General features: G+C 48.1%; 12 protein-coding genes across 12 annotated transcripts; 4 read left to right on the top strand and 8 right to left on the bottom strand.

Moving 5' to 3' along the window:
* Window positions 1–74: 74 nt before the first annotated feature.
* Window positions 75–1489, bottom strand: DFJ58DRAFT_59837 (ribosomal family S4e-domain-containing protein). Its single transcript, XM_041380827.1, has 5 exons — window positions 1328–1489; window positions 1052–1129; window positions 811–991; window positions 355–754; window positions 75–304 (listed from the first exon to the last, which is right to left on the bottom strand). Exons 1-5 carry the CDS (start codon window positions 1328–1330, stop codon window positions 175–177), a joined length of 792 nt encoding a protein of 263 aa, XP_041239784.1. The 5' UTR covers window positions 1331–1489; the 3' UTR covers window positions 75–174.
* Window positions 1490–2195: 706 nt separating this feature from the next.
* Window positions 2196–3380, top strand: DFJ58DRAFT_732166 (uncharacterized protein; the record flags this gene model as incomplete). The annotated part of the gene is made up of 5 exons (XM_041386143.1): window positions 2196–2328; window positions 2386–2610; window positions 2672–2749; window positions 2801–2889; window positions 2949–3380. 5 exons carry the CDS (start codon window positions 2196–2198, stop codon window positions 3378–3380), a joined length of 957 nt encoding a protein of 318 aa, XP_041239783.1.
* A 131-nt stretch (window positions 3381–3511) lies between these two features.
* Window positions 3512–5410, top strand: DFJ58DRAFT_907607 (uncharacterized protein; the record flags this gene model as incomplete). The annotated part of the gene is made up of 5 exons (XM_041395069.1): window positions 3512–4280; window positions 4331–4722; window positions 4793–4920; window positions 4964–5139; window positions 5174–5410. The coding sequence occupies exons 1-5, from the start codon at window positions 3711–3713 to the stop codon at window positions 5408–5410; spliced, it is 1503 nt and encodes a 500-aa protein (XP_041239782.1). The 5' UTR covers window positions 3512–3710.
* A 509-nt stretch (window positions 5411–5919) lies between these two features.
* On the top strand, window positions 5920–7063 carry DFJ58DRAFT_666141 (CRAL-TRIO domain-containing protein; the record flags this gene model as incomplete). The annotated part of the gene is made up of 7 exons (XM_041382545.1): window positions 5920–5988; window positions 6052–6200; window positions 6252–6410; window positions 6462–6527; window positions 6581–6657; window positions 6716–6825; window positions 6866–7063. 7 exons carry the CDS (start codon window positions 5920–5922, stop codon window positions 7061–7063), a joined length of 828 nt encoding a protein of 275 aa, XP_041239781.1.
* Window positions 7064–7106: 43 nt separating this feature from the next.
* On the bottom strand, window positions 7107–8407 carry DFJ58DRAFT_855478 (uncharacterized protein; the record flags this gene model as incomplete). Its single annotated transcript, XM_041393899.1, has 3 exons — window positions 7107–7673; window positions 7732–7875; window positions 7932–8407. The coding sequence occupies 3 exons, from the start codon at window positions 8405–8407 to the stop codon at window positions 7505–7507; spliced, it is 789 nt and encodes a 262-aa protein (XP_041239780.1). The 3' UTR covers window positions 7107–7504.
* Window positions 8343–9672, bottom strand: DFJ58DRAFT_59714 (uncharacterized protein). The gene has a single exon (XM_041380826.1). It carries the CDS (start codon window positions 9555–9557, stop codon window positions 8436–8438), a length of 1122 nt encoding a protein of 373 aa, XP_041239779.1. The 5' UTR covers window positions 9558–9672; the 3' UTR covers window positions 8343–8435.
* Window positions 9673–9854: 182 nt separating this feature from the next.
* DFJ58DRAFT_732161 (uncharacterized protein) lies at window positions 9855–11847 on the bottom strand (the record flags this gene model as incomplete). Its single annotated transcript, XM_041386142.1, has 16 exons — window positions 9855–9945; window positions 10001–10049; window positions 10099–10142; window positions 10195–10281; window positions 10330–10403; window positions 10453–10530; window positions 10585–10697; window positions 10750–10781; window positions 10834–10901; window positions 10952–11035; window positions 11085–11129; window positions 11180–11193; window positions 11244–11354; window positions 11404–11456; window positions 11516–11553; window positions 11617–11847. The coding sequence occupies 16 exons, from the start codon at window positions 11845–11847 to the stop codon at window positions 9855–9857; spliced, it is 1212 nt and encodes a 403-aa protein (XP_041239778.1).
* Window positions 11848–13467: 1620 nt separating this feature from the next.
* Window positions 13468–15054, bottom strand: DFJ58DRAFT_688317 (ZIP-like iron-zinc transporter). The gene is made up of 8 exons (XM_041383345.1): window positions 14834–15054; window positions 14752–14782; window positions 14619–14702; window positions 14453–14561; window positions 14214–14403; window positions 14087–14157; window positions 13799–14034; window positions 13468–13740 (listed from the first exon to the last, which is right to left on the bottom strand). Exons 1-8 carry the CDS (start codon window positions 14992–14994, stop codon window positions 13615–13617), a joined length of 1008 nt encoding a protein of 335 aa, XP_041239777.1. The 5' UTR covers window positions 14995–15054; the 3' UTR covers window positions 13468–13614.
* Window positions 15055–15246: 192 nt separating this feature from the next.
* DFJ58DRAFT_806926 (uncharacterized protein) lies at window positions 15247–17144 on the bottom strand. Its single transcript, XM_041391209.1, has 6 exons — window positions 16981–17144; window positions 16835–16913; window positions 16568–16787; window positions 16233–16515; window positions 15991–16183; window positions 15247–15937 (listed from the first exon to the last, which is right to left on the bottom strand). Exons 1-6 carry the CDS (start codon window positions 17049–17051, stop codon window positions 15509–15511), a joined length of 1275 nt encoding a protein of 424 aa, XP_041239776.1. The 5' UTR covers window positions 17052–17144; the 3' UTR covers window positions 15247–15508.
* A 19-nt stretch (window positions 17145–17163) lies between these two features.
* On the top strand, window positions 17164–19642 carry DFJ58DRAFT_806921 (ATP-dependent RNA helicase dbp9). The gene is made up of 9 exons (XM_041391208.1): window positions 17164–17556; window positions 17614–17783; window positions 17835–17907; window positions 17956–18147; window positions 18198–18259; window positions 18308–18484; window positions 18532–18668; window positions 18717–19267; window positions 19316–19642. Exons 1-9 carry the CDS (start codon window positions 17317–17319, stop codon window positions 19598–19600), a joined length of 1887 nt encoding a protein of 628 aa, XP_041239775.1. The 5' UTR covers window positions 17164–17316; the 3' UTR covers window positions 19601–19642.
* Window positions 19643–21840, bottom strand: DFJ58DRAFT_806919 (uncharacterized protein). The gene is made up of 11 exons (XM_041391207.1): window positions 21732–21840; window positions 21583–21669; window positions 21403–21515; window positions 21154–21352; window positions 20975–21107; window positions 20566–20922; window positions 20458–20512; window positions 20384–20411; window positions 20184–20335; window positions 19918–20131; window positions 19643–19871 (listed from the first exon to the last, which is right to left on the bottom strand). The coding sequence occupies exons 1-11, from the start codon at window positions 21782–21784 to the stop codon at window positions 19658–19660; spliced, it is 1605 nt and encodes a 534-aa protein (XP_041239774.1). The 5' UTR covers window positions 21785–21840; the 3' UTR covers window positions 19643–19657.
* A 25-nt stretch (window positions 21841–21865) lies between these two features.
* On the bottom strand, window positions 21866–24719 carry DFJ58DRAFT_707519 (glycoside hydrolase family 47 protein). Its single transcript, XM_041383760.1, has 9 exons — window positions 24021–24719; window positions 23844–23964; window positions 23619–23794; window positions 23453–23561; window positions 23301–23400; window positions 23144–23242; window positions 22510–23093; window positions 22291–22460; window positions 21866–22235 (listed from the first exon to the last, which is right to left on the bottom strand). The coding sequence occupies exons 1-9, from the start codon at window positions 24332–24334 to the stop codon at window positions 22082–22084; spliced, it is 1827 nt and encodes a 608-aa protein (XP_041239773.1). The 5' UTR covers window positions 24335–24719; the 3' UTR covers window positions 21866–22081.
* Window positions 24720–24830: the final 111 nt, after the last annotated feature.

The following is a 24830-nucleotide window of genomic DNA, read 5'->3' as shown; positions in this document are numbered from 1 at the left end:
AGTGAAATGTTTAGTGAACCCAAGTAGGGAGTGCCAAGTAGGGAGTGCAGATGAATCATATATTCATAACCACCATGCGAGTATCTGCATTTTTACGTCATGATCGGCCATACACATGGGGCATAGAGTGAAAGAAATGCTGCAAAGATATCAATAGACCTTCCGCGACAACATCTATTGTTCGGCAGCCCGTTGTCTCCTCCTGAGATCTCTTTCCTCCGAGATGGTGAGCTTCGTACCCTTGCCCTTGGGTAGTGATATCCATGGCTTTGAGCCCTCACCGATGACAAAGATGTTGGAAATACTAATCAACAACATTAGAAATTTGTACGTTAGCTCATAGGAGGCACTTACCGGGTGGCGAAGGTCCTGTCCAAGGAATCCTTAACATGCACGATATCGAAACCACCAATGTGCTTCTCGCGGTGCGTAATGACACCAGCACGACCCATGTTACGTCCACCAGTAATCATCACAATGTTTCCAGTGTCAAAGTGAACGAATTCGGTGATTTTTCCTGACTCAAGTTCAAACTTGAGAGTGTCGTTAACCTTAATGGCAGGGTCAGGATAACGGATGGTGCGGCCGTCGTGAGTGACAACATGAGGGACACCCTTGGCACCAAGAGCGACCTTGCGGACTTTGAGGAGCTTATAGGAAGCTTCCTCAGCTGTGATGCGGTGGATAGTGAAACGACCTTTGACATCGTAAAGGAGACGGAAGTGCTCGCCGGACTTTTCGATAGAGATGGTGTCTAACCAGCAGGAAAATGAGATCAAATGAATAAACCAAGAAAAAAGGCTTCTTTACCCATGAAGCCGGTGGGGAAGGTGGTATCCGTGCGCACTTTGCCATCCACCTTGATCAATCGCTGCTGGACGATTGAGGTGACTTCACGGCCGTTCAACGCATACTTCAATCTGTTGCGAAGGAAGATGGTCAGGGGGAGCGATTCACGGAGCTTGTGGGGACCAGGAGAAGGACGGGGAGCCTGGGGTGTAATTCTGGTACTTTAGGACAAAGATATCCAAAGAATCTAGGATGCACGCACGTAGGTACCGCTTAACTTGTCCAACATCCATGAGGAGGGTGCAGCAAGGCGCTTCAAGTGTTTTTTCGGTCCGCGTGCCTACGGATGACAAGGGAGAGTTAGCTCTGCGTTTGAGCATATCAAGCGGCGAGAAGAGCGAGATTTGCGGGTCAATCATCCTGGTACATCCATCTCTAATTTATCACATCCACCCATTCCAACGTCGATGATCGCGTCAAAACCGTATTCATGGCTACCATGGGATCCGTAAGAGGTACTCAGGACGAGAAAACTGACCATGATGAAATTCTTGAGGAGCGAACGGCGTCAGCGGCGACGATATTGATTTCGGTGCCTTCGTCTGACTGGCTCAACACGTCCACTGAGCTTGCAAGTTTAGGGTGGGTAAATCCAAGTCACGTGATCGACTCCATTATGGGCCATGATTAACAAAATTTCGATAAGAACTTGAATTTGAGGCGAATCTTCAGCATGAAATTGAGCCGTCCATCGTTTTCCTCGTCTGTACTCTGGCCCCGGTTGGTCCTCCTCAGGAGACTCGATTGGATAAGAACAGGAAGTGGGTATTGCCGACTTATGGCCTTGCGGTGCAGTCTGTTTTGATTGCATTATCATTGGATATACTGATTGACTACGGGTGTAAGTGCATTGCAAAGTACACACGAAGGTCTATCTCTAGTCCCTCTTCGAGAAGCGGTGTACCAATGCAAACTACGTTTCGACCAGCGTTCTGCTTCATACGCTGTCAAAGACCTTCGGTCACCAGTGGACGAGACGAGACTGATGTAGCAACATTTGGTGATAAACTGTCACTAATGATTTCAAAATGTTGCGCCTTCGGTACTTACGGTTCCTCGTGTTGTAGTCATTAATATTGTGGGCATATAGCGTGCTATCGGGCGGACGGTCCATGTTGTATGACTGCGGTGAGGTGGCAGTGGAGTTTGAATTATGATCGATAGCCTGCATGCATGTCACTTCTGGTGACTACCAGGCATCGCATATATAAGCACCTTGATCTTGCTTCCATAACATGACAGCGCTACGTGGTTCAACGTTCAATTTTAGAACTTTTTCCTCCATTGATAAATGAGATGATAGACTCAGTGAATATCACCGTTTTTTCCATCAGGCTAGCTTGAAGATGACCACTCCAATGCAACTTGAAAGTCTGAAAGTCAGTGACACCGTGTCCTACTATTACTTTGATAGCGGCGACATCCCTGGAAACACCTATACAACCTTGGTCTTCATCCCTGGCATGGGTTTCAATGGAGGTGTGATTTGTATGCGTTCCGTGACGTCCTGATCACTTATCATGATACCTCATGCAGGTGTTTTCAGGAAGCTTTTCCCTCTAGCTGCTGCGCACCGTATCCGGATAGTCAGCCTATACAGGCGTGATTATAATCCCACCACCAGCTTTCGTGATGCAGACTTGGCTGGTCTCGTGTCCCGTACGGTAGAGGGACAGGAAGGCTTCCTTCGCAGCCAAGCGGTCGATATTGCTACTTTCCTTGTCATGTTTGCCCGCGAGCAACATATTCCCCTGGCGGAAGGTACCAACGGTGGAATTGCCCTGATGGGGTGGTCTTTAGGATCATTGCTCACTCATGCTAGTTGTGGCCCATCTCGACGCCTTGCCATATAATGTTCTGTCTGACCTTGAAAAATATCTCCATACTGTGGTTTGTCATGGTAGGCACAATTTATCTTCTAGCATATTCGGAATGATGAACAGTGTCACAGATGTGAGTGGAATTTTGATTGGTATACCCAGGCCCCCAGGTTTCGGACTCAGTGTGGAATATTGGACCGAGCCTGATAGTCGAGAAGAGGTTCAAGCTTTTCTATGAATGGGTGGCGGGACACTTCCTGAACAAGAACGTCACCTCAGGAAGCATTGATGACCTCGAGGCTTACCAATCCCCAGACAAACCTCACTCCATGCACGAGCTGTACTCCTGGGGAGTTCGCAGAGCTCACATCTGCCAAGACTTTCGGTTCTTCCGACACACTCCTCATTACTATTCAACCAGACATATTAAAGGCCATGACACGGCGTGCAGTCTTCGACCCGACCTTGGCGGAGAAGTTCCTCCCCAACCTACGTGTCAGATACATGTGCGGTGGAACGAGTCCTGGTGTTATAGTCTGGGCATTACATGAATTTAAGAAGTGTTTGGCTGACCCCAAGCCAGTTTATGGGCCTAATGCCGGAAAGGGACGAGACCTGAAGTTCAAATTCCAGACTGAGGGGAACCACTTCATTTTCTGGGACGAACCAGAGGTTGCTCTTCAACAATATATTGCTACTATCAACCTTTAGAAATAGCAGTCCCAAGTACTTAGCTGCGGATAATCAATTATTTTTGACATGCTGTGTACATAGTTACTTCCTGCCACGCGGCAAATAAAGCCAAACCTGGGCGTCAAGCGGGCGTATCCAGGGTCGCTATCCTTGACCGAAACTTGACTTCAACCTTTCAAGTTATCCCGCCAAGGACGTCGGACGGTGTCTACTGCGACAGTGCTCATTTTTTTCTGCTTCTTTTAGATCTAAGGCAATAAGGCTAGGTTATTCAACACATCTCTCGATAACCCATGCTTGACCGCCAGCTGCCTCCCACACTAGCCTACAATAACTACTCATCAGCTAATGCCTTCGATAATCAGCACCTCAACTCCTGGCGAAGGCTGGCAGGCCACCTTCGTAGGCGAGAAACCTCTGGCATCTGCCTTGAATGGAGGAATTCCTTATGCAAGACAATCACCCTCACGCCTGGCACCAGGTACAAGCCTGGCGAGATTTAGAAAGTTATTGTCTCGTTATTCCATTTTTTCCGACTTAGCATCTACATCATCGAATTCACGGCGATCTATCGGCCCTCTCACAACACCTTCCCCATATACTTCAGCCGTATCAATGTCTCGATTTATCCTTCTGTGCAGTTTCTGGTACACCACCTCTGCACTTTCATCAAATACTGGCAAGACTATCCTCAATCAATGGAATCGACCTGTCACCCTCACCATCATACAATTTGCATTCGTCGCCGGTTATTGTCTACTCTTCATGTCGCCGGTCATCCAATTTACAAAGTTGCGTCCACCAACTGGCGCCATTTTGCGAAGCACCCTGCCCATGGGTATGTTTCAAGTTGGTGGTCACATGTTCTCTAGCATTGCAATTTCCAAAATACCCGTCAGCACCGTTCATACTATCAAGGTATGCTGAACTATTTGTTCCTCATTTTCGGGTGATGAACGTGCCTTCAGGCTCTATCTCCACTATTCACCGTTGCCGCTTACGCCATGCTTTTCGGCGTCAAGTACTCCCCAAGGACGTACTTCTCTCTACTCCCCCTGATCATTGGTGTCATGCTGGCATATACGTTCGAGTCCGCCTCAAATCCGACAGGTCTCCTTTGCGCATTTGGTTCTGCCCTTGTGTTCGTCAGTTCCAATATCTTCTTTAAGAAGATTATGCCATCAGGGTCGCAGGCATCGTCCCACAAGTTAGACAAACTCAATCTGTTATTCTATTCTTCGGCCATGGCATTCGTATTGATGATCCCGATTTGGTGCTTCACCGATCTTCCCCTCCTCGCTGCCGACTCCGTTCATGTTACGCACTCGACTCGTGGACACGAGGCTCCTCATTCTATCCCGTATTATTCTCTTCATGAACGGCACCGTCCACTTTGCGCAAAACATCATCGCATTTGTGATCCTTTCCAGCACGTCACCTGTGACGTACTCTATCGCCTCCCTCATCAAGCGCGTTGCTGTCATCTGTATCGCCATAGTATGGTTCAACCAGAGCGTACACCCCGTGCAGGGCCTCGGTATTGGGATGACCTTTCTCGGTTTATACATGTATAACACGGCGAAGAGTGATGTTGAAGCGAGGGGAAAACAAAATGCGCAGGGTAGAGGCGACGCGGGACATGATACTCCCCATCAATCGGACAGAGGAAAAATTATTGAACGGAAGCTCACCACCAACCCCCGTACCTGGTACGCCTGAGCTTCCGGTGGCCGCAGCCACAGGAATGGGGGCACACCCTGCTGCTAGCCGACCGCGGGTGCAAATTTCAATAAATGCGCATTTACACCCAGATTCACACGGGAATGGACATGGGTATGGGCATCCCTAACTCGCATATCCAAATTTCTCCACAGGACACTTCGTCCATCTTCTCAAAGCGAAATACCATTTCGCCCACAGAGCCATACCCCTCGCCTCCTCCCTCCATAGACTCGCCACCTTCCAATACGGTCCCTATTGGATATCAGCCCCCGCGTATACAGCATTTCGGGATGGAGTCGTTCACTGTGGGACACGTTACTGCTTAACAAAACTCAGTATCTCTATCCATATTTATTCTCGAGGACTGTTACCTATTGATTGATGTAAATAGTGTCACATCCGGCGGTCTCTACGTGACATTAGACTGCATTTTGTTCAAGTGACAATGTGGATATATACATAGTGTTTCTAGTTACTCGGTACTCAGTAGTATACCGCTATATGTGTTTAGTAAAATACGTATTCAGACACAGGATACTATATCAGATAATAAGCGATGGGAGCTTTAGTTGTATATCCACATCTGAAGCTGGAGCTTGATACCTCTTACAACCGAGTAGGCATGGCTCAGATCATTGATAGTGAGACAGTTTCGGCTGCAGCAACTGCCCCGGAATCCCTAGTTGAACATAATGCTTTGACAGCAACAACAACAGCGGAGGCAGCTGCACCTCAACCAGGTGCGACACCCACTGTACTGGAGAATATACCAGGCCCAGAACCAACACCTGCTCTGAGCGCGCTCAGCGCCGTTGAAGCTACGATAGATGATGACATGGAACCACAGAATCCGTTAACGGAGAAGTTCACCGAGGCTGAGTGGAAGGCTTTGAAGGAATTTCGCGTGAGTCGGTCATGACTATTCATGCACTTTAGAAATGGCGTTCAACCTTGTATTTAATCACAGTCTACTCTTCCTGAAACCTTCAAGGAGGCCTTTCCAGAGCAGGATGATGCTGGGTCCACCTCATACAACTTGTGGGGTGTCACCATCAACCCACTGAAACCCAAGGATGCCCGCGTCAGCGTCGTACTAATGAAGTTCCTTCGTGCTAGGTGCGATTCACTTTCTTAAACTAGAATCTATCATGAACATCAACTGGACAGGAATCTCAATCCTGCGGAGGCTAAGGACATGCTCATCTCGACTTTGCGATGGCGCAAGTCTTTCAAGGTCGATGAGGCTATGAAGGAAAAGTTTCCCGAAGATGTGTTTGGACAGCTTGGAAGAACATATGGGAAGGACAATGACGGACATCCCATTTCGTATGTCCATCATGCACCTTCTGAGAAGTCGTTTTGACCCAATTTCTGAAGGTACAATCTATACGGTGCCAGTAAGGATCTGGATGCCGTCTTCAGTGACACGCAGCGCTTTCTAAGGTACGCACACATCATCCTCACTCTCATGGTGTTGTCCCTGAGCCCATCTCTAGATGGCGTGTTGCTTTTATGGAAGAAAGCATAGCCCTACTTGACTTTGAGACTATTGACCAAATGGTCCAGATCCACGGTGTGTATCTTGCGAGCTAAAGTTATGCGTTTGCTCACCTTTCATTCAATATCACCAGACTACGAAGGTGTAACCATGTCGAGTAGAACACAGGCCTCCAAAAATGCAGCATCCGAAGCATCCAGTATATTCCAAGGCCACTATCCTGAGTTCCTGGTTCGTTCTCCTGTCTCTACTGGCTCCAGGATGTAATATATTCTATTCACAGGCAAAAAAGTTCTTTGTCAACGTGCCTAGCTTTCTTACTTGGATTTTCTGGATATTTAAGCCGTTCTTATCAGCTGCAACAGCGGCGAAGATGAGTGTTGTTGGTTCTGGTCCCAAGGTTATCGGAACCGCTCTTCTACCTCTGATCCCTGCCGACCAGTTGCCGAAGAGGTACGGTGGGGACGCTGACGGATTCTAACCGACAGAGCGAGCCTATGAACGCGTGTACGATTTGAATGGTTAATCTTTATGCATCCCGATTCTCAGCCACAAATAATTGTATATCATATTTCACATATCCAACTCAGATATCGACTCTCAGTATTTTGCTAGGAAAACTACGTATATTCCGTGAGCCAACGTGATTCGTGTATTGTTCTTTGATTGTACCCTATGCACTATGTCCCTCCAATCCAGACTACGAAGACTACAGAGATGAGGTGCAAATGGGCAAAGCGAGGAGAGGAGAGAGACAGCACTACAAGCACAACATTATGGATGCGAGATTTTTTGACCATTACTGCGACTTCCAAAAGACAAGAAAAAGAGATCGAAGAATTGTCAAGACCAAAAAATAAGAGGCACCGAGGAATGAGAAATTTGAAATTTGAGAGCGCGGCGTGTATTGTGGTACGTCACCTCATTCACCGCCCCCGATACTACTACCGCTAGCGGTGGTTGCGGCATATTCGTGCTTGACAGGGTCCCAAGCATCAATCCAACTCGGAGGACGTCCACCTGGCGCCCACTTAGCAAAGCGCGAATGAGCTGGGTGGGTGGAAGAGCACGAGGGACGCAGGTCAGGATTACTGAATGAAGAGTGGTCAACATTCAATCGTTGCAAGTATATGTTAGAGAAAGCCTTACTTCGCACTCAACGTTGGGCCCAATGCCAGTCGCGCAAAATTGCTGGGGAAGAGCGGATTTCCTGGACCACGGTCTCCAACAGGATCATACGCGCGCTCGCCATCATTGTCTCCGAAGTCGAATCCAGCTGAGTTGTAGATGTAGCTGCGAGAGTGAGGGAGGGTTAGCAAGTACGTCACGAGAACCATGGAAGTACCAACCTGAACGTGGGTCGTCCAAGGCTACTGACCGAACCATGCGAACTTGTACGAGAAATGCGCCTAGTAAGGGGGAGGGTAAACTCCGACGAGCATTTGAGCTCAGTACTGTTGCGTCTTGAGTTATTCGATGTCATGACTGGGCTAGTAGGATGTGAAAACGGTTGTGACACAAAAGCAGGAGAAGACGGCACAGATGAAGTGGAAATGCGTAACCCATGAATCTGCGAAGAATCTTCGACAGGTTGAATGTCTCTTTCGGGCGCTTCTGTGTCTGCGCCGTCCTCGTCTTCTGCCTCCTCGCCAATGTCCTGCAGCCCATCTCCCTGTCCGAGAGAAGCAGACTGTGACAAGTTTGATGGGAGGCTAAGTGGAGGTGGATTAGCTGACCCAGGAGTGGAGGCAAGTGTCGCGAGTATGGGCTCAATCAACAAGTGAGTTGTAGTGGAGAGTGGGTCCTCTTGCGGGGATGAGGGCATGGAATCATGTTGAGTCGATTGAACATCGCTAGGGCGGAAACGATGTAGGGTGCGTGTTTAACTCTCCCGAGTCTTCGACCGCACTGTCTGCATCCAAAATTGTTGGAATAGGAGAGACAGAGACGCGCGGCGGGTGATCATCAGCTGCAATCACACTCTCCATGCCATATTCTCCGCCAACCTCGAGCTCGGGAGGGACGCCAAAAGCCCCCTTCAGACGCTCCCAGATGAGCTCTGAATGAGACAGGATGCATCTGCGCGCGTTGCGCACCCAGAGGGCGTCACTGGCTGTTTGTCTATCCACAATGGTCAGCCAGAGGCGCAAAGTCCCAAAGGACCATTTTGCGGGATCAGCAGAGAACGTAGAATCATCAAGATTTTCTGGGCCCTGTGTCCTGGGAAATGTCTGAGCAAGGAGGGAAAGAAGTTTGGTTGTGGGATGAATTGATAGTAATTGGGTCACTTCAATGGGACGATCGATGAAAGGAAGGTATATGTCATCGGGTAACGGGGTGAATGTCGCAGGTGCTGTTATTGCACCAGCGGGATTGGAGGAACCCACCGGACTTGCAAGCGCGGGAAGATGAGGAGTGCTAGAGGCAGATGCAGGAGGAGGGACATAACGAGGGCTAGTTGATTGACGAGCAAGGTCTACAAGTTGTTCTGGGGATAAATTTGGTTTAGAAAATGGGGAGGAACCTGACGAAGATTGTCTCCGAATGAACTGTGGTGAGCTAGAGCGTAGACGGGGGGAAGTAGACGGGCTGGAGGCCCGTCGGCTAGGGGAGGTAGCGACGGCTGGTGAAGATGCAGAAGAGGAAGTTGAAGCTGAGGAGTCTGGAGCGAAAGATGAAAATGCAAAGCTGAGTCTACTAGTTGATGATCCGTCTGCATTCGTCGAAGTAGCCCCAGGATGACGTAGTGAACGTCGGTGAAGCGCTGGTGCAGGCGGTTCTGAAAGATTCATCGGAGCGGTCCCAGTACCTTGTGGTGCGCCTGCTTGCGAACTGGGATCCAGGACGCGAACGATAGTCAAAGTCGATGACGATGATCGATTAGGATCATGATTGAGGGTAGCATGTTGTCCAAACGGATCTGACGCACTGACGGACCCTCGTCGAACAGATAGTTTTCGCTGCGGCTGGGACATAACTTTGTCAAGGTACAGAACTAAGAGAGCTCGCGGCTGTTTGTTTACACTGGTACTTGTGAACCTCTTTATAAATGGTGGGACACGGGGACGATGCGGCGCAGTGGGGTAAGAAGATTGATGATTATCTAGTGCATCTGGCTCATTATAGTAACCTTATGTAAACCAAACTTAAACATACGTCAGATGATGCCGGGAACGCCCGCCTTGAGTACAAGGACCAACGTTGCAAAAGAGTACTTGTCAGACAGGATCTACTTACATAATAATGTTCCAGACCAGTGGAATAATACAAAGCTAACATCCAAGCTCGATGGCAAAGGCCACAGCCAATTTAGAAAATTCTAACATGTGTGAGAAGCTAAACTCGTCTGAGATATCAATCCGGCTGTGAGATTGATGTCAGTATCCGCAGTTTCCACAATTTGATCTTAAATACTAACTCGTTAGCGGTATGGATGTTTCCGTGGTTTGAATTCTCAAAAGCCCCCTCTAACACCATAATCAGAATTAAGATGCAAGTAATTAAATATTATCTCACCAATGGTAAAGATGCTAGGATATCCCGCTTTGCTCCAAGGAGCACTGTGATAGACGTAAGACTGGCACTCATGACAAAGTATTAGGCATAACTCACTGGTCGGAACAAGCATATCCACATTTGGTTTCAACAAATGGTATGTCCAAATATTCAGTAATCAATCCTTTGTTGAACTCCGTCAAGCTAGTAATACAGGTTAGATTACAACAAATGATATGACAAAATGCTCACGTCGAATCCACGTAGTCTACAATTACACCAACTTCCTCATGTGTACCTCTCTTTACCCATGCTGTCATGTCATACTATCCAAGTCAGGTTACTATAAGATTCAAGATAACGCATCATGCCTACCTGGCTCATAGCGTAAACTTTCAGACCCTGGGCTTCATAGTGCTTAGCGACAGCCTGTGAACCAAGAAGACCACCCTCCTGAAGACCCAGGATTAGCAATACATATACACGTAACGCGTTCATACGGCTTACTTCAGCAGAATACCAGTGGAACTCAACAGGCCGAACTGGATGGAAATCAGATGCCAAGAGTGCACGGTATGATTCCAGAATGGTTACACTCCCCGATCCGTCATCGTCAGCACCTTACCCGGAAATCAGCCAGCAAACTCGAAAGATCCAATTAGTGCAAATTACCAGGTGCAGCAAGGAATGGCCATAAGTTTGTGCTGGGAAAACGACATCAGTTCCGCAAACGTGATATCCAAAGACAACAATCACCTGTCTTGGTGAGCACCAAGGATGACAATCTGATCGTCTGTTGCATCGGAACCGTTGATTCTAACAATCTAGCCAGCAATTTACCAACGACAGAATAAAATTCAGTGATAGGCCCTACAATCGAATGTTGTCCCCAGGAATGATGGAACTCGTCAACACTGATCAGAGACTTCAACGAAGGCGACGCGAAATCCGCGGTGATCTAATGACCAAACGTCGGCGATCAATCTAGCAATACGTGGAGAACATACTTCGTTGATCTTAGACAGTAGCCATTTTTGACTTTCCTTGCCTGTCTACACAGCAGTTGAGTGTTTCAGGATGGACTGTGAAGACTAGAAATTACCTCGCTGCGATAGTCTATGACATTGAGTCAGTGTACTGAAACACCGAGCGGATATAAGACTTACATCTCGTTCTAAAGCTGGAGAACTTCTCCAAGTTTGCCCTTGGACCTTCGGTGGACAGCGTCTTGATGACTTTGGTGACTTGTTCATGAGCGCTCAGAAGTGGGTATGAAGCTGTGAAAAGGTAAGCTCCATGACATTCGCAACCGACAGGTATACTCACTTTTCGTCGCGACGCGCAAGTCAGCAGACGAACCAAGGTCACGATTATCCGTGCTAGACGTGCAAACATTAATTGAGAACTGACATTCAAACGAAGAAAGGAATATGAGTACACGTCGAAGAAGCGAAGCCCTTTGGCTTTAGCCTCAATCTAGATGACACGCGGTAAGCAGAGAACGAAACCCGCAGTAGCTGTGCAATGAGTTATCCCCACCTTCTCGAGTTCTGTCATCCATACCGGTTCCTGACCTTCTGATAGCTGGACTAGCCGGAGTTCGTCCAAGTTCAGATTGAACCCGGGTTGAGGGTTAGAGGGCACGTCAAACACCTGGCCTTGCATAACAACCTGGCGGTTGCTTCCTGCATCATAGAAAGCTTGTTTGACAGGTTTAGAAAATGTAATTCCGCTGAAAGAGAGCAGGAGTAGTGAAACGTATGTCTTCATCTTATCCCCGACTCTCACGAAGTGTGGAGCATTCTGTAGACCGCAAGTGACTACTATATGTTCTGGTATCTTAAATTCCCACGAAACAGCTGTCCCTTGTGTTCTCACGGTTTATCCCAAAGTTATGATACTTATCAATTACATACAGTTCACACTTTATCGATGGAAATCTCGCGTTAGCTAGCCTATACTATTGGTTACCACTTGCTCGTGCACAACACATTTCGTGCATCCCTCAAAAACAACACTTTTCCTACTACAAAATGTTCAAACTACTACATCTATTTTAAATAATAATACACAAGAACGTCTTACGAGCTTAGACAGATGCATTTGGGCAAGAAACAAGAGAGATAAATGTTTGGTTGTGACAAAGGCTTTTGTCACTTCCATTGTCACCTGCCGTCCGCTGCCGCAGCGGAGTTTTAACTCAACGCGTTAGTGGCACGCTGCACGGATGGCGCGCACTCGAGTCGGTGGGAAGCAGAAAGGTCCCCGAGATCCCACCAAAGAAGCTCGCATTCAGGCTGCCATCCGTGATACCTTGACCGGTGTTCATGCCAGTTTTCGCAGTGCTGCCATAGCTCACAATGTAAGCACTCCCTCAACAATTTTGTTGCAACTCAATTTTCCTTCAGGTACCCCCACAAACTGTGCGAGATCGTGCGGCAGGCAAACACCATACTCGACGCTCGTTCCTCAACGAATCCCAAGAAAGAGTACTGGTGGACTGGTGCCACCATAACTCGAATTCAGCAACCCCTTTACATCCTCGAAAACTCCGCGCTCAAATACTGGAGATGGTGAAAGTTTACCCTGGCCGGAACTGGGTCCGCCGCTTCCTTTCTCGTCATGCAGAAATCATCGCTGCGAAACCCCGAGGCCTGGATCCGAAACGCGCGCAAAATTTCAACAAGGCAACAATCACGGAGTATTTTGATTTGCGTAAGATCATGGATGAGAAGCATGAGGGAATTCCACCAGAACACAACTGGAATGTTGACGAGAAGGGGTGTCAGATGGGAGGTGGCCGAAAGGGAGACAATCCAAAATTTATCTTCTCAAAACACAACCGAGAACGCTATCGTATCCACAGTGATAATTTAGAGCTGGTCACGATATTTGAATGTGTTTCGGCAACTGGCGATTCTATTTCCTCCATCCTTTGTTTTGGCTGATGGCCCCCTTAATACTGAATACCGAAATATTGAAGGGATCGGAGGGTCAGTTCCTGAGCGGATTCCGTTGTTGACTCTCCCCGCTGTACTCTCAACAACCACCCCTGTCGTATCACAGCCATTGCTGTCTGGGCATCCTAATAGTCACAGTTCATATTACTCCGGCAATCCGCAATACATATTCAATTAGATTACTACATACACTCGTATATACATTGTGTAGATGTCTAATCCACAGCGTGTCGAGCGGACTGCGAAATCGGCCAGTGTGACTACACCGTGACTTTCCGTTACAATTATGTGACTGCACGAAATGTGGTGTGCACGAGCAAGTGGTAACCAATAGTATATTCAGCCTAGTGTCCTGGACTCTCAGAATTTTAGGTCTATCCGGACAACTTACCTGCCAGATTCGCAATCAAAATTTTGTGTTCTGAGTTCTCCTGCACATATCGCATCCTGAAATTTGCAAGTCCACTATAGATTAACATAGATTCCGGTGCAATAACTAGTACTACAACTGTCAAACAACTGTCTACCAGTGAGATATCCAATATTACACTAGATGGTCACAACATATTGATGTCTATTACGCCCAACGCCCCAGGAGCGCCATAATCCCACATCCAAAAAGCATGCATGAGAGGGCATAGGCAACTTTTTTGTTAGACCCGTTGATCATTTCTTTGTTGAAGATAAACTCGTGAGCAAGAAGCTGCATAAAAATGTTAAGTGCTCGGGGTCTGGTCACGACACTAAGAAATATAACATACCTCAACGAGACCAGTATACAATAGGATACCCGCACTCAGCGAGTCGAGCACTCCACTTACGATGGAAGCGGTGGTACTGTTTGGGTTGTACGTGCTTTGAACGCCAAGCCCGACTGCAATGCCTAATGGTGTGGTGATTCCGTACAGCAACGCGCCACAGATGGCTATATAATTGTACTTCGGGGGAAGCTGTAAGTGAGCAAGACGAGTACCGACTCCAAGGCCCTCAAAAGTCTCTGTGTATCATGTCAGTCCAACAGTAATTCATAGGATACTAGGATTGCTCACGATGAAATATGATGACAACAAACAGGGTTATAAAGTTCGGATCGACCGCAAGCGTCAAACCAATGAGCATACTTCACAAAGAGTAAGCATGGATTAATCATTGGACGTGAGTCAGGAGAGACCGCACCTATGCAATAATACGCCAAATTCTAGGATGAACACACCGATGATCTGCCCTGTGGCAGCAAAACCCAGTTGCTCATGATCATGGGCAGATTCTAGATCTTCCTTGGTCTTTTCAGAGTTTGAGTCTTCATTCGGCATTCCACCTTCAGGTCCATGTGCAGCGTGCGCACCGAGACCGTGACCGTGTGCATCTGTTTTGGAATAAGGGGAGCCTCGGCACGCGATCAATCCAAAACGCACCATGCCTCACACCGAGGGCGGCCAATTTGGCTGTACCCCACCTGAAGGCCACCAGTTCAACGATGAAAATCGAAAATACGCTGAGCAAGGCTAATGCGAGCGGGTAAGGCTGTGATTACGAAATGTACGTAAGTAATGATACTGTTCCTAGAGACACCTGACTTACATACACCAGCCAAGCGGGTGACAGGCATGGTGATGAAAGTTCACTGATAGCAGGGCTGAGGAGATGAATAAAAGCTGTAGCAATCTGTGTAAATGTGAACGACCAATCCAATCGATGAACCGATGGAACGCACGATGACACCAGAACCGAAGTATTTGGCAAAGCTACGAGATTCAAATCAGAACGCTGCGCGTATTCGTGTTGAATAATCTCACTCAAAGACGGCTTTGGGAACGTGAAGCCAGCTTGACCGTTTAGCAAGCACTGGGAAAAGTGCGCCGCTCATCGATCCGATGAGGATGACGAAAACCGATGCGATCCGCAACTGTGGGTATGTAGTGGCGCCTCCACCAGAACCGCAGTTTAAATCCGACATAGTTTGAAGTGAGGTCGATCCTGGTAAGTCAGGGAGAAAATCGAATGCTCTAGGAGGAATTTAGTGGTGCTTGACATGTGGATGTTATATATCCCCTCTGACCTTCATGACTGGGAGGGTCCTCAGGCACCCGATGCGGAATCACGGCATCCACCCGCCCTATTTCTACATACTCGAGTTCCAGATAGCATATTCTAAGTCTCTGGCTAGGAAACACGGACTAGCATCAGTGAACTGGTAGATCTCTGAGAAGAACATATATAACAATTGATGATTGAATATATAGCACATAATCACAAAAATCTGCGTAAATGGAATGGTGTTCCGATGAAGTAGGTCGCGCTACAAAAAAGACTCTCTGCCGGCTGCATTACGTGCACAAGACCCATACACCCACAGCTCATAATTTCACGGCCTCCACGGACTCGCACCCATACTATTAGTATGATGCATCTCCACATGCTGTCATGTATTTTTTAGGAGCCGTCGATTAATAACAGACCGAGCCTCCATGTTACTGAAGATACTCCGATAGCCCAAAGCTTCGGCCGCTGGTTGTAATATCAGGGTTCGATGCCGGCTTTGGCTGTAAAGTGTCAAGGTTCTTCCCTTGGAGACTAGGATTGCTCATTACTGATCCTGCCTCCGCCTTCAGGGCCCGCGCGTAATCTTGTAGTTCGTTTGCAAGTGCACGAAGGACAAGCTGAGGCGTCGAGAGGACTTGACCGGCGTAAAATCTAAGCTTCATTTGAATGTGGCTAGGCACACCAATTGAACGTGGAGCGAAAAGACAAGAGAGGTCCGACAGTGCAGCTAATAATGTAACAGACGCATGATCGTTTAATGACCTGTTATCGGAAGATGAGGCGACAACCAATCTGGGTCTCGCTATGATGGACAAATCATGCAAGAGCACCGACAAGGACCCGGCGCCCACGGCCCCCTTGAATAGGACTGAGTACCGCCTCAGTGATCGATAATGAGGGAAAAACATACAGGGTCAAAGCGTGACCACACATCAGTGACGGCACTGCTCAACGTCGAGTACAGCACTTGTGACTGACGGGCTACCAGGAACGGGACAACTTGCGAGATAATTCTGCGCGCCTCTGCTTCATCTGGCGCATCATTTTCTGCAGAGGATAATGGTGAAATAGATAGATGACGGGTGGCAAACGCATAAGCAACCCTATCACGATCAGGAGATCACCTAGTGACGGCAGATTTTCAAGACTTACAGGACAGCGCAAATGTTGTAAATCAGAGAAGGACTGCTAGCCTGGCGTTTTACAAGGTTGAGCGGGACCTCCATGAGTGCAGGTTTTGATCCATATCGCATGCTCCCGCTCGGAGATCCTTCCAAGGAAGCTTCCCACCATGGCTCTTGCCTCACAGACTCCAATTCCTCACTAGACAGTAATCGTTGGGCCAATTGACTGGTTGGGTCCCTGAGCGCATTGAAGAACCTGTCTGTTTCTTCCTTGGTCATAAGTCTGAGTAATTCGTCGGATGATGCTGAAGCTAAACAGACCACGTTTGGTCACAAACTAGCTAAGGAATTGGGATCACGTACAAATATCCACACCGGCGAATCTAGAGACAAGTTCGTTAGAATCACTATCGGATTCATCCTGGTCACGCAGCAGGCTGCTGTCTTCCTCCTGAGTTTGCTCTTCGAGGCGCTTCAGCAGCTCGAGCATCTTTTCCCTCTCTTCATGTGTTTTCGAAGATTTCGTCTCGATGCTGGTTTGGATTTCTTTTCGATAAAATGCCTCCGAACATTGGGAGTGAGCCTGCACAACTTAACTGCCTTGTTATTCAAAGTGAGTCGTGTACCTACTTCTGAACGAAAACACGTCAGGGTGCAGTAAGACACGTTGCACCCCGGACATGTATACCTAGAAAACTGTCTACGACAGCTTCAGAAATAAATATATAGCATTTGGAAAATAAGTTTTCGAGATGACATAGTTTAAATGCACGTACAGGCCACACAAGACCTTGCTCGACTCCTCAGCGGAATCTTCGTGAACTCGAATTTGTTCCGCTTCGTTCATGATAATGAATCCTGCTGCAGATGTAGAATAGTCAGGGAGAAATGATGAACATCTTCATTCCAGACTCTGATCGAGTGGCTGCTACTATCTATAGCTTGACTCGTCGGGTCGCCAGGAACATACCTTTCTTGGCCGGTTTACTACCGCTTACGATTTGAAAACGCGGTCGACCACAACTCTGCAAGTAAGTACTGTTGAGAGACCACAATCTCCAGCCTTGCTTTAGCCGCTATCTTGCACAGGAAGACGCAGTTCTGAAGGCAAAATGGTGGAAGCACATTTGGTTGATTCTAAATCAACATTCTCGATTTTTGCTCATTTACTAGATGCCCGCATACTACGCGCCCTCGCAGACATGGGCTTCGCTCGCCCAACCCTCGTCCAGGTGAAAGCCTTGCCCATTGCGCTGGAAGGTCGCGATATCCTTGCAAGAGCTCGGACAGGCAGTGGCAAAACCGCCGCATATTGTATCCCAGTCGTGCAGAAAATTCTTAGTGCGAAATCTGTGGGTGTATTACATTCAGATCAGCTGTATCAAACACTCATTTACTCGTGCAACAAGTCGTTATCCGCCTCAGATGAAATTTATCAAGTGACACGTGCTGTAATCCTTGTTCCCACTCGCGAATTGTCCGAACAGGTCACGGCATGTCTTCAAAGCCTCCTTACTTATTGCGAGAAGGAGATTATCGTTGTTAACTCTGCCACTGGTTCCTCTACACATCTGCAACGGTGAGATGTTTTCGGCTGCTCATATCGCTTGCTTATGACTCGAGTATCCAGTGCACTTCTCGCAGATAAGCCAGACATCGTCATCTCAACTCCTTCTCGTGCCCTCGGGCTGCTTCAATCAAAGGTGTGTCATAATCTCACAGTACATGGAGTGTACCTCATATCTATCCAGACTTTGAACCTCTCTTCACTGGAATCCCTTGTTATCGACGAGGCTGATCTCATTTTGTCCTACGGGCACGATGAGGACGTCCGACAAATCTTCTCCGGAGGATATCTCCCAAAGGTGTATCAGTCATTCTTGATGAGTGCAACCATGACAGATGATGTTGAGACATTGAAAGGCTTGGCTCTTCGTAGTCCAGTGAGCTCATCAACTCACCAACTTTTGTCTCTGCTAACTTCGGTCTTCAGGCCATCCTGAAGCTGGAAGAAGATAAGGATGAAACTTTACTCCTCAGCCAATACTCTGTTCAGTCAGTCCCGTATGGTTTCATCACTTGTTGATTCTTACCTCTCCTTAGGTGCTCCGAAGTCGACAAATTCCTTCTCACATATGTCATCCTCAAACTCCGCCTTATAAAGGGCAAATGCATACTGTTCGTCAATGACGTCGACCGCTGCTACCGCTTGAAACTATTCTTGGAACAGTTTTCAATAAAATGCTGTGTGCTAAACTCTGAGCTTCCCCTTAATTCCAGGTGCGAGAAAACTTGTGACACATGTTTTCACATTTAACATTTTATAGGTACCATACTGTGCAGGAGTTTAACAAGGGTGTTTATGAATACATCATTGCAACTGATGAAAACAGTGCCCACGCGGAAGCTGATTCTGACGATGAACCTGAGGAGGATGGACTTCAGGATGGTGTTGACGACGAGTGTAGGTTACATTCGTTCAGAGCTTTGATTACTTCTTACGGCTTCTCAGTGACGCCGACACAACGTGCGGAGACAAACCCAGACGAAGACATGCAACTTGAACCCGCGTCTAAAAAGCGGAAGCATCCCCAAAACACTCCTCAACCTGGCCCCTCCAAACCAAAGAAACAGAAACGCCGTACGAAGTCGGACAAAGAATACGGCGTTACACGTGGAGTAGACTTCATCGACGTTGCTTGTGTGCTCAACTTCGATCTACCCGCGTCATCTCGGTCATATACCCATCGCGTAGGACGCACTGCCCGTGCTGGGCGGGCAGGTATGTCACTATCCTATGTCGTCCCTAAAGATCAATGGGGTAAAAATAAGGTCGTCGGTGGCCTTGAAAGCGCAAAGAATGACGAGGTTGTATTTGCAAGGATTGAGAAAGAGCAGGCGGGACGTGGTTCCAAAATACAGGAGTACAAGTTTGATATGAAACAAGTGGAGGCATTCCGGTATCGAATGGACGACGCACTGCGGTCCGTGACAAGAAGCGCTATCAAGGAGGCTAGGATCAAGGAACTTAAAACTGAAATTATCAACTCAGAGAAACTCAAAGTAGGTACTTTGGTCGCTTTACTTGTGCGTTACTAATGTACTGCACAGGCCCATTTTGAGGACAACCCACTCGATCTCGAATATCTACGCCATGACAAACCGCTACATCCCACCAGGGTTCAGGCTCATATGAAACATATACCAAAATATTTGCTTCCTCGTCTAGTTTCAGCTCCAGCTATCGAAGCTGAAGAGTCCCAAGTCAGTTTCGTACCTTTCAAAAAGTCCTCTGCACGCGGTCGTGGCCGCGGCCGTGCTCGCGGTGGCAGAAGTGGTGGGGGCGGAGGTCGTGGTGGGAAGAAAAAATCTGATCCTCTTAAGAAGTTTCGATAGTGTGTTACCCAGCATATAATGGCACCCAGAATTATATTTCATCGTATCACTTCCATTTTATTCGTAAACGCCTTCATCCCAGCCCTTTGACCTCTCGACGGCACGCAGCCATGCAGTCCACCCCCTTTCCCGATCCTCCTCGGGCATATGGGGATTGAAAGTTCGGCTACCTTTGGTATTGACTTCCGCCAAAGTCGCTGGCTTAGATATGTCCCAACCGAATAGCCGGATGGCTGAGCCAGCAAGAAGGGCCGAACCCAGGGCGGTTGATCTGCCTTAACAGTTAGCGTGTTATCTTGTTATAGGTATGCACATACTCTCTCATGTCAGGACGGACGACGTCGAAACCACCGATGTCCGCCAAGATCTCCATACAAACATCACCATTGGTCATGCCTCCATCGACCTTGAGGTGCTCGAGCTTTGTGCGTGAATCAAGTTTCATGCTCTCCAGAACTGCACGAGTCTGGAAAGCAGTAGCTTCCATAGTCGCACGAGCAATATGTGCGGGAGTGGTATACGAGGATAATCCTGTCCCGGAAATTCGCTATTATGTCAAAGAGACATGATAAATTCAGCGTACCGATAAGTAGGCCTGCAGCACCGGGATCCCAATACGGTGCGAGGAGGCCAGAAAACGCAGTTACGAAGTACACGCCTCCAGTATCAGGTACTGAAGCTGCCAATGTGTTTATCTCGCTGGCGGACTTGATGAAACCCATGGAGTCCCGCAGCCTGACACGAACACTCAGGGGGTGCAATAAATCAAGACTTGTATCTTACCATTTGATGGCGCCTCCAGCAACTCCAACTGCACAAGGTTATCACGTGTATAGTACCAAAAAAATAACACTTACTACTCCCTTCCAGTGCATAAACTGGGACAGCCCCTGGACCGGGTTGGTAAGCCACCTTACGAAAAACTCGTGAACAATAGTGCGTGACACCCTGAGAAAGCTCTCTACCGTGCTCAGAAGTCCATGACTACTGTTGACAATGTCCTTGCCCGTACAGAACAGGAGGAACGCACCCGTACCATACGTGCATTTGGCTTCTCCTTGGCGGAGACACTTGTTTCCCACTAGAGCGCCTTGCTGGTCCCCAATAAGTCCTCCAATAGGAACCCCTCTCAGCGGGCCGTGAGACAGATGGCCATACACCTCGGAGGAAGATACAAGTTTTGGTAGTATTGACCGTCGGAAACCGAAGAACGTCAGTAGCCGCTCATCCCAAGTAAGCTTGTGCAGATTTAGCAAAAGGGTGCGAGATGCATTCGTGACTTCGCCAACATGAATACCGCCCTGGACGCCACCTGTAAGGTTCTGTGCGTACATCAGGAAAATCCGTCACATTCCTTGATAGAAGGACGCCTACATAAACAACCCACGACTCTATTGTCCCGAAAAGTAGATCATCTTCGTCGTGGGCCTTCTGGACTTCACTGTAGTTGTCAATCATCCATCGAAGTTTGATCCCAGAAAAGTACGTGGAGAGCTTCAGGCCCGTACTATCCAAGAATTAGCGACCAGATCCCGTAGAGCTACATCACTTACATGTCACGTAGAGCTTCAACACCTTCTTCTCCGGTCTTCAATTGCCCAGGCTCTACCTCGATGCCGGTCGTAGCCAACAGGTGCTCAAAATGAGCGACAGTGTTCTTCGTACGAGAATCGGTCCAAACGATAGCCTTACACAGAGGTTTACCTGTAGTCCTACTCCATACAACAGTGGTTTCACGCTGATTCGTAATTCCTGTAATTCATGAAGGACGAGGACCTTTTGAGTAGGATGAACGCAAGTACCGATCACTTTCACGCTCTCCTTGGCCCATCCTGCTTCTTCGAGTTTCGCACAAGCCTGAGTGATACACTGCTCTGAGATTTCTTGTATCTCTTCAGGGTCGTGCTCATGCCACCTGTCATATGCAGCGCCAGTAAGGCATCCAGGGTCTCAGGAACAGAAACTAGGGGGCGACTACTCACCCTGGGTTCGGGTAATACTGCGGGAACTCCAATTGATGCTGGGAAACGATGTTTGCGTACTGATCAAAGACGATGAACCGCACGGAACTGTAAACATGGACCCAGCCGCCATTGACTATCAGTAATCACGGGGAAGGTCGTAGCCATACGTTGTGCCACAATCAAGAGACCCAACAAACTCGCCCTGTTTCAAAGTCGACATGGTGGTGCAAAGATGGGGTGCCAGCAGTAGAGAAGGGTCTTTGACGCTGGTGGCTCCTGACCACAACTATATTCCGTCGTCCATCTGAGTAACTGTTCCGACCGGCCGGCCCGCCGACCAGCACCGATCCTCGACTGAGGGTTTACGAGCTCGCTCAAAGTAGCGTCGACTAGCTTCAAATAAGCTACGAGAGACACTATGAACGGCATGATACAATAATTAGGTAACGAGGATCGTACGCTGACAAGTTCGTGCAATGATAACCGCTGAATCTAGTGGGAGTGTGTAGAGTACATATCACGAAACACCATATGCTTCCTTCTCTTTTTCTGTCCACTCAAAGACAGGAAATGGATGTGCTTCTGTATTGAACACCCACTTATCCAAGGGGACGAGGTCGTCTTCTCGAAAGAGAAGGTAAAGATACTTCAACGTTTCGGCCAAGAAAAAGCTGTCATAATAACATTAAAAAGAAACGCAAGGAGACGCGTAGGTGAGACACGAACCTAGGCATTACATCAAGCTGTTGTGGGTCGTATGTGTCCACTTTGTTAACGTTGGCGTACCCCGATGGAGTCTTCGCTTCCCTTTCGATCGCCTGAAAGATGTCCCATCCACGATGCCGCCATTTCACATCGCCAGTGACACGATAAAGGATGTAAAGCGACTCTATGGTCTACAAAGCGGATATCAGAATGTGACACCATGGAAACCTGTCTTCTTACCTCGGGTCTCAGTTGGTAGTCAGCGTTCTTAACGTAGTAGTCTCTCATAGCGTATGCCATCTCACGCTCTCGCGCATTCCTAGGGGTTCCATCTCCTACCCAAGGGCGCTTATCTCCCACTCCAGGTGGGGGACCTCTTCTACCAGATGTTCTCCACTCTTGCATGGCATCCATCCACAGTATTTCAGAACGCGCGCTGCCAGATATCATAGTAATAACATCGGGTCCTAACCCTGTCGGCTGGTCTGCGTAAGTCAGGTAACAGGTCTGTGCAAGCCCTTCGGCGGCCCATAGGTGTAAATCCTTTAGATCGAATGAGGCAAGCTCCTCATAGCCCAATTGCTGCTGAGGGAGCAGATCGTCTGCAAGCGCAGTAAAGTTCAGTCCAACCTCTTCTAGATTATTTAGGGGAAGAGTGTGAGCTCCAAGGGCGAGCAGGCCAGGGAAAAAACAAGACAGATGCTCTAAGTTGTGTGTAGGGCGATTACCGGTCCTATATAATTTCGAATCCGTGACGTACAAGAGATGGCGGTTCGGCGAGATGTACATCAAGTTATTGAGAACGTGGGTGGTGAAGCGGAGGTCTACAGAGAGTAATTAGGTAGAGATGAAAGATTGGCAGGCGAAACCTTACACATCTCGAGATTTGCCTTATCCGTGCGAGCAGTCATTAGGTACTGCTTGAGGGTGTACTCGTGGGCGCTGTCGGACGCTGCACCAACGGAAAGGTGTGCTGGCAATTGCAAGAATGCAGTCAGCAGGACTCTATCTACTATGCATCAGGCACGTACAATCTTTTGCCTGTCCCGACGATATATTCCAAAACATCGGATACATGCCGCCATGTTCGCGCAAATCGGCATTGACAAAGTTACGTGTGGCGGTTGTAGCCTGGGTGTAATAGGCTCAACCTTACACGCGATAGAGTTAATTTTGAACTCACTCGGTCGACATGTTCCTTCTTACCAGTAATCTTACCGAGATAGGCGTATTCCATTTGATAGCTTGCAATCTCTGCCAAGCTTCCAAGCAATGGCCCGTCGCTTGTGCCTCTAAAGCAGAAGATTAGGCCTACAGAAGCGGTATGGATTGGAAATGACGGGGGTTACCTGACGGTGTTTACGCCGTACTTAGGAAAACCACTGGCGGTCCTGAATGCAGGAGCCAATATTGTGCCAAGTTCATCAGCGCGAGTGCGCAATATATCGTCGTTCGTCAGTGCATAAGCGGAGAGAAGGCCGCCAAGTTGACGTATGACAGTCTCAAAGAATGGCACGCGGGTATTCTGTAGGCAACTTGAGACTCGTTGAGAGATGCTAGAGGACATCGCTCACCGTAGGTAGGGAGAAGTTTGTATTATGCACAGCTGTCATTGCGCGCTTATATTCTTGTTCTAAGCCCATCATATGCATCGTGTCAAGGGAGTCAACTGCAGTGACGGCCCATCCATTGAAGCTTTGTATCTTTACGTGAGTGGATGTGGGGTAATTGAAAGGCATACATAAGCTCACTTATTAATGCTGGTATTCGATAAAGGGCGGAGTTCATCATTTGGGAAAGCAAAGCGCTCATAACCATGGTAGGCATGCAAGAAGGCGTCCCTAACTTGAAAGGATCTTTCTGTCCATACCTCTGGTGTCACGGGGGCGTAGTGCATGGCATCGGCAGGAAACGAGTAGCGGAGATAGTTGAAATAAAGCGTGAGCAGTGCTATGGACAAGGCGAATGCAAATGCAATATGACGAATGGAGACGCCTCTGCGACGCAGCGATGAGGAGGCTTTGGCAGCTACATTGTTTCCTAGGAGGCCGGCAGGGAAATTCATGATTGAGGAGTAAGATATGGGGAAACCTATGCAGTGGGAATGAGTGGTGTAGAGGGACTTGCTACGTGAATATAGTGCAGAATGAACTCGGAGTCCACGCCCAAACACCCACGGTAGGAATGTAAATCGATTGAGCTCCACCTGCAACCAGTGCTCGAGAAGGCAGCAAACCGCGGGCCCCAGACAACACTGACACAACAATCAATCGACTAGGAGCCTGAGAGCGTTTACACACGTAGTCATAAGGCAAGAATAACCCGTGCACGTGGCAACAACGAATGAGGAAACCACTGGAACTGCGGTCAACGGTCGACTTAACGGAAGGTTACTCGAATGCAACGGAAAGTGATGCGAAGCTACTTTCAAAGTATTCTAGGAAGATGATTGAATATATTACTTGGCTTCTAAACATATTGAATCATGGGCGGAAGCTGGCGGAGCTGAGTTTGAAGTTCGTATGAGAATTGGGCAAGGAGTAAATATGTGAATGACTGAT

The sequence above is a fragment of the Suillus subalutaceus genome (genome assembly GCF_016647625.1).
Source record: "Suillus subalutaceus strain FC151 chromosome Unknown DFJ58scaffold_119, whole genome shotgun sequence".
Classification (NCBI taxonomy): Eukaryota; Fungi; Basidiomycota; class Agaricomycetes; order Boletales; family Suillaceae; genus Suillus; species Suillus subalutaceus.
Note: the sequence above shows the minus strand (reverse complement) of the source record. Positions and strands in the feature narration are given on the sequence as shown.

Bases quoted from the DNA above. Each gene is read 5' to 3' on its own strand.
- DFJ58DRAFT_806919 (XM_041391207.1), bottom strand. From the start codon at position 21,784: ATGTCGACTTTGAAACAGGGCGAGTTTGTTGGGTCTCTTGATTGTGGC. The intron at 21,353-21,402 runs GTACTTGCGTTC...CATGAATTACAG, and splicing joins GGAGAGCGTGAAAGTGATCG to GAATTACGAATCAGCGTGAA. The intron at 20,923-20,974 runs GTAGGCGTCCTT...ATGTACGCACAG, and splicing joins TAGAGTCGTGGGTTGTTTAT to AACCTTACAGGTGGCGTCCA.
- DFJ58DRAFT_59714 (XM_041380826.1), bottom strand. From the start codon at position 9,557: ATGTCCCAGCCGCAGCGAAAACTATCTGTTCGACGAGGGTCCGTCAGT.
- DFJ58DRAFT_806926 (XM_041391209.1), bottom strand. From the start codon at position 17,051: ATGAACGAAGCGGAACAAATTCGAGTTCACGAAGATTCCGCTGAGGAG. The intron at 16,516-16,567 runs GTACGTGATCCC...TGGTCTGTTTAG, and splicing joins ATTCGCCGGTGTGGATATTT to CTTCAGCATCATCCGACGAA. The intron at 16,184-16,232 runs GTAAGTCTTGAA...TGATCGTGATAG, and splicing joins TACAACATTTGCGCTGTCCT to GGTTGCTTATGCGTTTGCCA.
- DFJ58DRAFT_806921 (XM_041391208.1), top strand. From the start codon at position 17,317: ATGGTGGAAGCACATTTGGTTGATTCTAAATCAACATTCTCGATTTTT. The intron at 17,908-17,955 runs GTGTGTCATAAT...ATATCTATCCAG, and splicing joins TCGGGCTGCTTCAATCAAAG to ACTTTGAACCTCTCTTCACT. The intron at 18,669-18,716 runs GTAGGTTACATT...ACGGCTTCTCAG, and splicing joins GGATGGTGTTGACGACGAGT to TGACGCCGACACAACGTGCG.
- DFJ58DRAFT_59837 (XM_041380827.1), bottom strand. The intron at 992-1,051 runs GTGCGTGCATCC...ATTACACCCCAG, and splicing joins ACAAGTTAAGCGGTACCTAC to GCTCCCCGTCCTTCTCCTGG. The intron at 755-810 runs GTAAAGAAGCCT...CCTGCTGGTTAG, and splicing joins CTTCCCCACCGGCTTCATGG to ACACCATCTCTATCGAAAAG.
- DFJ58DRAFT_688317 (XM_041383345.1), bottom strand. From the start codon at position 14,994: ATGTCGGATTTAAACTGCGGTTCTGGTGGAGGCGCCACTACATACCCA. The intron at 14,158-14,213 runs GTGCGGTCTCTC...CTCTTTGTGAAG, and splicing joins TTTGGCGTATTATTGCATAG to TATGCTCATTGGTTTGACGC. The intron at 13,741-13,798 runs GTATGTTATATT...ATTTTTATGCAG, and splicing joins TGTATACTGGTCTCGTTGAG to CTTCTTGCTCACGAGTTTAT.
- DFJ58DRAFT_707519 (XM_041383760.1), bottom strand. From the start codon at position 24,334: ATGAATTTCCCTGCCGGCCTCCTAGGAAACAATGTAGCTGCCAAAGCC. The intron at 23,094-23,143 runs GTAAGGTTTCGC...TACTCTCTGTAG, and splicing joins TAAGGCAAATCTCGAGATGT to ACCTCCGCTTCACCACCCAC. The intron at 22,236-22,290 runs GTTCGTGTCTCA...TTATTATGACAG, and splicing joins CAGCTTGATGTAATGCCTAG to CTTTTTCTTGGCCGAAACGT.